Source organism: Phocoena sinus, chromosome 15, assembly GCF_008692025.1.
Source record: "Phocoena sinus isolate mPhoSin1 chromosome 15, mPhoSin1.pri, whole genome shotgun sequence".
Taxonomy (NCBI): Eukaryota; Metazoa; Chordata; class Mammalia; order Artiodactyla; family Phocoenidae; genus Phocoena; species Phocoena sinus.
The window spans coordinates 51664566-51672697 of record NC_045777.1 but is presented as its reverse complement, the minus strand read 5'-3'; the positions used below and the strand labels follow the sequence as shown (position 1 = coordinate 51672697).

General features: G+C 56.5%; 2 protein-coding genes across 4 annotated transcripts; one reads left to right on the top strand and one right to left on the bottom strand.

Moving 5' to 3' along the window:
* On the bottom strand, positions 1–4281 carry TEDC2 (tubulin epsilon and delta complex 2). Of its 3 annotated transcripts, none has more exons than XM_032606009.1 (10): positions 4211–4281; positions 4027–4125; positions 3742–3812; positions 3236–3644; positions 2716–2769; positions 1983–2076; positions 1701–1812; positions 1508–1609; positions 883–1070; positions 1–576 (listed from the first exon to the last, which is right to left on the bottom strand). In XM_032606009.1, exons 1-10 carry the CDS (start codon positions 4249–4251, stop codon positions 427–429), a joined length of 1320 nt encoding a protein of 439 aa, XP_032461900.1. In that variant the 5' UTR covers positions 4252–4281; the 3' UTR covers positions 1–426. The 3 variants fall into 3 exon arrangements, with proteins under 3 accessions (XP_032461900.1, XP_032461902.1, XP_032461901.1); XM_032606011.1 differs by having other exon boundaries at positions 434–576; positions 883–958; XM_032606010.1 differs by having other exon boundaries at positions 436–958.
* Positions 4282–4376: 95 nt separating this feature from the next.
* Positions 4377–8057, top strand: LOC116740383 (coatomer subunit zeta-1-like). Its single transcript, XM_032606012.1, has one exon. The coding sequence runs from the start codon at positions 5911–5913 to the stop codon at positions 6424–6426; it is 516 nt and encodes a 171-aa protein (XP_032461903.1). The 5' UTR covers positions 4377–5910; the 3' UTR covers positions 6427–8057.
* The last annotated feature ends 75 nt before the right edge of the window (positions 8058–8132 follow it).

Below are 8132 nucleotides of genomic sequence, written 5' to 3'. Positions count from 1 at the left end.
TATGATTTAAATATATAAACTTTCTCAAGTAGTTTTAATGTCACACAAGTAGCTTTTAAGTGTACAGCAAGAGAAAACAGAAGTAGCTAAGAAAAGCCCCCACCAGTCTCAGGTCTCCTGAGCCTGTGGAAAGCCAAGCCAAGCTGAGCCCTGACCAGCAGGTTTAGCAGCCATTAGAAAGGCCCTAAGTTCCTCAGGAAGAGCCAGGGGGCAGTCCCCGCCCCTTGGAAACCTGGTTTCCTAAGGGGGTACAGGCATCTCTGGGCCCCTGGCTCACTATACCAGTGAAAATCCCCTCAATGCCCATTCATTTGATTCCTCCTAGGGAAGGGGGGCTCTCACCAACAGTCAGGCTAGAGGCAGAGCCAGCCTGCCTTTGCTGCAGGGTTCTGGGGGACTGGGGGTGGGCATGGCCATGGGAAGGGCTCAGTCAGCAGGCTTATCTTCTCGTAGGATGGTGAGGAAGCGCTGGCCTCCCTCACAGAGCAGGCTGTGGACAGCCCGGCACAGTGCTAGCCAGGGTGGCCCCAGCGGCTCCTGCTTGCTCACCAGGGGGAGGAGTTCGGCCATCAGGACCTGGTGGGTGGTGCAGGACCAAGGTCTCAAGGGGGCCCTGTCCCATCTGGCCCAGGGCCCCCAGAGGAGGGCTCAAACCAGGGCCGGCTTTGAGGCACCATTCCCCAGCCCATCCCTCCTCCAGAAGCTCCAGCACCCTCACAGGGGCACAGGCCCAGCAGCTCCCACCCTTCCCTGGTGGGTCTTGGCGGGAGGAGCACAGATAGGCTCTTGAGGCCAAGCCCTCATGAGGCTCCAGACCTAGAGTCCTCCCCAGGGCCCACGGCTCCCCGACACTCAGTCACCCACTCCCTACTCTAGAAGTACCTTTTCCAGGTGGATCTGCTGGTGCAGCATGGCCACCCGCAGCCTGAGGGCCGCCAGGGTCTGCAGCTCCTGGGTACTAGAGTAGAGAAGCAACTGGGGGCTCCAGATAGGGTCTGCTCCTCCTCCACAGGGCAAGGAGGCCCTGGGGAACCTCCCCTCAGGCCACGGCCCCAGCTGCTGTTCCACCACTGTTGCGAGGACAGAGGATATGGCCTCACAGGGCACAAGCCAGGCACCTCCTCCCCAGGCCCCTTTAAGGGGGTGCAAAGTCTCCCCTTGCCTCCTGTATGAAGCCCTATTGTCCATAAACAACTAACTCTTGCAATACCAGGCATCTGCCAGTACCTCTCTGATTGTCACAAGGCACTTTTTCAATAACTGGATAAATAAGTAAGCTACTAGGAGTGGTGGGGTCTGTGTGTCGGGAGAGAAATTGGAGCAGGGGTGCTGTGCTGGCCAGCTCCACAGCACAACTGCAGAGAACTCAGAATGCAGTGGGGGTGACACAGGGAAGGACCATCCTGCCCACCTGCCTCCGCTCCCAAGCTGCTGTTAAAGTCCCAACACCACCCCGTGGCTAGAGGACTTTGACCCCAGACTTCAGCACGGGCGGGGCAGGCCTCACCTGTGCATAGCTCCCGCAGCCTGTGGAGACACTGCCCCACGATGGCCTGCAGCTCCTCCAAGGTGAGCAGGCAGCGGTACTCCTGCATCCAGTCCTGGGGGTCTACACGAGAGCCACGGGGAGCAGGCCAGGTCCACGCCGGTCCTGAAGCCTTCCCCACCCTGACCAGAGACACAACTAAGGGCCCACTAACCTGCCATGAGCTCTTCCCCCATTCGAAGTCTTAGCAGCAAGCAGGCCTTCTGCAGGTGCCGCACCTCTGCCTCCACCTCCGTGGCACTGAGCCTGGGGCCAGGCCAGCCTGACTGCATGCGGGTCATGGAAAGTCCCCTGTGGTCAGGCCCCTCCGCTTTCCCCAAGGGCTGGGTCCTGGAGTAGCTCTGGCCCTTCCTGGAGTTGTTCCTCCTCAGACTCACCAGTTAGAGACAGAACCTCTGGCCCCCACCCCTCACTCCCCCAAGCCCCGCAAGGATACAGTTGTCTGCATTTTCTGGAGGAACTGCATTTTGGCGGTGGTAGCAGCATCCACAGAATCACTGGTCTGTGTAGAGCTGAGCTGGGCCCACAGGCTGGGATACACACATGCACAGCCCACAAACCAGAAAGCAACGTGGTTACTACAGCCAGCTGGGCTGGGCCACGAGAAGTAGGCAAGGGCCAGGGTAGCAGCCCCAGCCTGGGGTGTCTGGCTCTACTGAATGTCAGGAGGGGCCTTTGGGTGTCCTGGGGAACCGAGGGGGACACTGTCCATGAAAAGGGGACAGAGCTGACCCACTCTGGGAAATGCTAGGACAGAATTCAAGGAAAAAGGGGAGAGGAGCCAGCAGCGACTGGTGACCAAAATGTCTGGTAAGAGCTTTGGATGCTGGCTCTGTACCAGGCACAGCACAAACACCCGAAAAGGCACCACCTTGTTTAACCCCTACAACACCTCTAGAAGCTGGTACTATTATTGTCATCTTCACAAGGAAGACAAATGGGGACTTGGAGACACTAAGTGCCTTGGGGCCTCAGAAGCTGCTGGCTGAGTCTAAGGTGACTACAGCCGTCCTAGGGAGGCTGACTCTCCTAATGTGGAGTGTCACCACCCAGCAAAGAAAGCCAAGGGACCCGTGGGAAGTCTTACCAGTGGGAAGCCTCAGCCTCCCTGCTGCCCACACTCCCCTGGTCTCCCCTCCCCTTCACCCAACCACAAGACTCAGCCTCACCGGGAATTCCGGGAAGCCGCTTTCCTGAAGGCCTCAGGCAGCTGCAGCAGGATCCTGTCAGGGAAGCCGGTGCTCAGAGCAGCTCTGTCTCACTCTGGGGGCTGCAGGCCCCACTCCCTACTCAGAGCCCAGTGAGAGATGAAGCTCACCCACCCCTCAGACAGGGCTTCCAGGGTGACCACAGGAGCCAGCCCAGTCCAGGTACCACCTGGCAGAGAGAAGAGAAAGCAGAGCCCAGGCCTTCGAGAGCTCATGTGGAGCCCTGCGGCTGGGTGGATAAGTGGATAGGGCACAGGTCATGCCCCAGTGCATCAAACATGGCACCTTCACAGCCAGCTGTTCCACTCTGCCAGCTTCTGGGCTTGCCATCCCTCATGGGGTGGCATCCTGGGGTTCCCCTGGCCCACATCCAGCTCAATGCCCTGCCCTTCCTGTCACCCCAAACCCAGACTCCTGCTGCTGCCCAGGATCTGATCAGGTAGAGACAGTAGTTCCTCTAGTGAGGGTCTGGGAAACCTACCCCTTATCCTTGAGTGTAAAAGCTTCTGGGGCCTGAGAAGCAGCTGACAGGACTATTTGTTCGTTCCTGAGGCCTGATTTAGGCTTGGTGTCTCCAGCCCCTTGCCCCATACAGGCCTGATCCCCCACTGACAGAAGCCTGCACTCAGGGAGGTCCTTGGTAGGCACCCTGGTTTGGCGGATGCCCCTGGGAGGTTTTGTCTCTGATGCACGGCTGCCAGCCCTGTGTGAGGTCCTGGGTGGGGCAGAGGCTCTGGTGGCAGGGGAAGTGACAATGGACCCAGACTTCAGGCTGGGGGCCTTGTTTCCTTCTCCAGCCTTTGATATGCCTTTTCGCACCCGTACAGCCTTCTCCAGTGCCTGGGTCAGAAGCTCCAGCTCCTTGAGGTCTTGCGGGCTGGGTATGCATGCTGCAAAAACCAAGAGTCATGCAGAGGTCCCTCACCACTTCATGTCTGAAGACAGGCCAGAGGCGGCACCTGGAGAAGGTAGATGGCTGAGGTTTACCTGCAGATTGGGCCTCTTCATTAGTTTCTGGCCCTGGGGTTGGCTCCGGAGCCAGGGTCTCGGCTGGTTCCCTGTGAAGACACAAGGCAGCCGTGGCACGGCCAGGGCCCAACAGGCCCCCAGGGCCGCCTGGCCTAGGGGCAGACCCGCAGTCTCAGAGCCTGCACAAAAAGCGGGGAGCACTGACAACCCGCAACTCCGAAGTGAGCGCCCGGCCCGGGGTCGCTAAGCGGGGTTCTGACGGCCCGAGGGAGGCCTAGCCGGGTGGTCCCGGGGTCCGCGTACCAGGCACGCAGCAGCCGCCGGGAGACTCGCAGGCTCCGCTCCAGCTGCCGCTGTCGCTCGGCGCAGGAGTCCAGGGCGTCACGCAGCTCGGCCACTAGCCTGGAAAGGACGCACCAGAGGCTCAGCACCCTGGCCAGCCTCGGGCCGCGCAGCCTCCCGCCCCCTCCAGCGGCGCGGGACCCACCGGCGCAAGCTTCCAGCCAGCAACGTGAAGGTGGTATCCATTCTTCGCGATCTGCCGCCGCCGCCAAATCCCGCCCCTTCCGGCCTAGAAGATCGCCCCTTCCGGCCGGACTGCCCAATTCTGAGCCCAGAGTTCAGGGCCCGCCCTACCCGATGACGATCCCGCTTCAAGGACCCCGATTTCCCGCGGGGTCCAAGCCGTGACTCCGGTTCTGAGCTCGGGCTGGGAGCAGCGGAGGGAACACGGGTGAGGCCCTCGGGTGACGCGCAGGCTTCTGGGTTGGATAACCGGGTAGATGGTGGCACCTGTGATCGCTTAACGGTTGGCTTCGTCTTTGTAGTGAAGGCGCTCTAAAGCAGGGCCCTGCTGCCTTGCTGACCCCGGGCCACCTAGCACAAGGCAAGGCACATGGAGTGGCCCAGTAAGTATTTACTGCAGTCGATAGAAGTGAGGATTACATGTGTGTTGGGAGCAGGGACAAGGGAGGAGGGAGTGTCCACTTTTGGATATGTTGGTGAGGTGATGACATCCAGGGGAGGCATCAGTGGGCACCTGGGCGGAGGCGGATGAAGCCCAGGAGCCAAGGATGTGGCACATGGAGCAATGGGCCTGGGCGAGCTGGTCCAAGGTGGGGCAGGTGTACATGGATGGGGACAGGTGACGGGGAGCTGGAGCCCAGAGAGGTGGAGGGACAGCAGAGCCTGGTGTCACAGAAGCCACAGGAGGCTATCCCAGGAGGGAATGTCTGCGGGTTGGGGGAACGGGGCCTTCAGAGAATCAGGAGACACCTGGCGAGGAGGGATTGTAGGGACAGATGCTGGCTGGGAGGAGTGGTTCGGGCAGCAGGGTCCACTGTAATTGGAGATAACAGGAAAAACAGATGAATGCCAACCCCTCAGGGGCCAAGAAATCTCAGGGGAGAGCAGGACGGGTGACAAACCTGGGAGGGGTTGTTTCAAGTTGGCGAGGTGTCCATTTCACAGTGCTGATAGGAAGGTGCTGCAGCAGAGGACAGAGACACAAAGGAGGGGAGTTGAGGGTGCCAGGCAGAGGAGAAGGGGGTGAGGACCTAGGCAGCCCTGGGACTGCCCTTAGGGTGGGCCCCTCCATCGGTAGTGGCTTGTTTTCTTGCCTAGTGCGGGGAGGCTGACAGCATTCTGACTAAAATGAGATTCTGTGTGAGGTAGGAGGGGAGGGAAGAGGGCTTCAGTCAGTGCTTAGAAGATGCAGGGAGAGCCCACCCCACCCCACGGTCAGGTGGTGCTAGATCCCCACTGGAGTGGGAGAAGGCAGTTCAGTCATGCACATCACATGGCTGCTACTACCCTCATCACATTTAGTCCTCACAACACCCCTGTGAGGTAGGTATTATTGCCCCATCTTACAGATGAGGAAACTGAGGCTCACACATGCCTAGGGGCACACAGTCAACAGGGAGGTCTGCAATCCCTATGCTGGGATTCCCTTACTCAACCATGCCTGACCCAGGATGGTCAGAATTCTACTACAGTAGCAAAAAGAGCTCCTACAGGGAAATCAACACCCAGAAAAGCCTCACGGAGTTAGCATCTCCCTGTCCCTGTCGTTTTGGTTCAAGAGCATTTGGGGGACACTCCTGGCTAAGTGGTTCTTTCTGACATTTTCGAGAGGAAGCAAAAGCTATCATCAGGGCTCCACGTCGGCATCAGCTGTGGGGCAAAATGGAGGCGCTGATTTTGGAACCCTCCCTGTATACTGTCAAAGCCATCCTGATTCTGGACAATGATGGAGATCGACTTTTTGCCTACCCCAGTATCAAGGAGCAAAAGGCCTTTGAGAAGAACATTTTCAACAAGACTCACCGGACTGACAGTGAAATTGCCCTCTTGGAAGGCCTGACAGTGGTATACAAAAGCAGCATCGATCTCTATTTCTATGTGATCGGCAGCTCCTGTGAAAATGAGCTGATGCTCATGGCTGTTCTGAATTGCCTCTTTGACTCCTTGAGCCAGATGCTAAGGAAAAATGTAGAAAAGCGAGCTCTGCTGGAGAACATGGAGGGGCTCTTCTTGGCTGTGGATGAAATCGTAGATGGAGGGGTGATCCTGGAGAGCGATTCCCAGCAAGTGGTACACTGGGTGGCATTAAGGGGAGAAGATGTACCCCTTACGGAGCAGACCGTGTCTCAGGTGCTGCAGTCAGCCAAAGAACAGATCAAGTGGTCACTCCTTTGGTGAAGACCCCACTGTTCCTGGCTCCTCACTCCCTCAAAAAATCCACAAGTCTGCTGTAACTTCTCATCCAGCCCCACAACTGATGCTCTCAGGGTCATCTCGGGGATAACAGGGATCCTTAAATCTCCATCCTTTCTGTGGTTGCCCCCTCGCAAACCCGTATACACTTCCCGTTCCTTCTCACTCTTTTTTGCAGTCCTGGGAGTAAAGCTCTTAGCAGATTTGGACACAGGGCAGGGGAAGCACCCTCTTCCTTGCTCGACTGGATTATACTCCCATGCTCTCCTATCCCCCATATTTTCTCCTCCACTTCTGTGCCCTTTGCTGCAGCTACACTTAAGATCAAAGCAGGAGAAAGAATGTGCTGAGTGTTTTCCTCCCTTTGCCTTTACCCGGCCTTCATCCCAACAGTCCATATGCTCAGCAAGGGGAGAGAGAGAGAATTCTTTTCTATAGAAGGAGTGCGGGTGGGGAGAGGCATATGAAGTCTCAGCCACAGTCCCGCTTGCTGGACTCGGTATTTTCTCCCATTCCTTTTTACTGCCCAGGCCTCCAGCCTTGGAAAAAAGATTGGGAACAGCTCATAGTCAGGGGACAGAGTGGAAGGAGCAGTGATTTAAATTTTATTGGAGAGGGCTTATAAAATTCTGTATTTCAGACACAGCTGCATTTTTTACCCTGATCCTGGCTGATAGCTTCAAAACTGCTGTGGTCTGTGAGTGTTCGGTGTGGGAGTGTCTGTCTCTCCGTCTGATACCTTAACTTTCCACCTTCACTACCCCTGCGAGCTCTGCCTGGCTTGCCCTGTGTGTGCCCTGGAGCAAAGCCAGTCCTTGATCTAAAACGCCATTCCAGTCTTGGGAAGAAGAGTTTCTGCTCAGAACTGGGGACAGGGTGGAATTTATGACTTGGGCCTCTGGGCTCTCTCAGTCCGCTTCTCTCTCCCACAGGCACCTCACTCCTCTGCCTTGGGTCTGTGATCTCTGCTGCTTAACCCTGTCCTCCCTCTGCCTCAGCCTTACATCCGGGAAGTAGGTCTGGGCGCCTCCCTTCCCTAGGTCGCCGAGAGAGGTGCCTTTCTTCAGAAGACCTTTGGGATTTGGCTTTCCCCAGGAAGACGGAGGATGGGACACCCACTGTTGGGTCATCTCTCCCCTTGACCCAAAACTTCCCACAAAAATGTCACAAGAAACCTTCCTGAGACTTAGCGTCCTGCCCCCCACCCACTAACTGCCAGTTCTCCAAGTGGGCGGATAACTGGGCATCCCGGAGGGGGCATTTTTGTGTAAGAGATGTACGGAGTCAGGATGATAGCCACCTTCATATACTGTTCTGCGCAAAGAGGAATAAAACATTTCTTTTTCCAAAAAAAAAAAAAAAAGCTATCAGCAGGGTGAGTGTGTCAGCAGGGGAGAGAGGTCAGGGTCAGTCTTCATCAGATCCCAAGTCCCTGTGGTCATTATTCTCAGGAACTCACAGCAGATCTACCCTCACCCAACAAACAGGTCCTCTGACTCTTGCTCTTCTGTATCTTGGTCACCTCAGATGTTACAAATGACATTTAATTTTTTTTCTGGCTAACCTCTCTGGGAAAATTGGTTTTGCATACAGTGTCAGGATAGCACTGAGGGGTTTGAATCGAATTTTCTTTTTTTTAGTTGAGCCTAAATAATGTTGAGAATTTAAAAAAAATTAATACCTTATATATT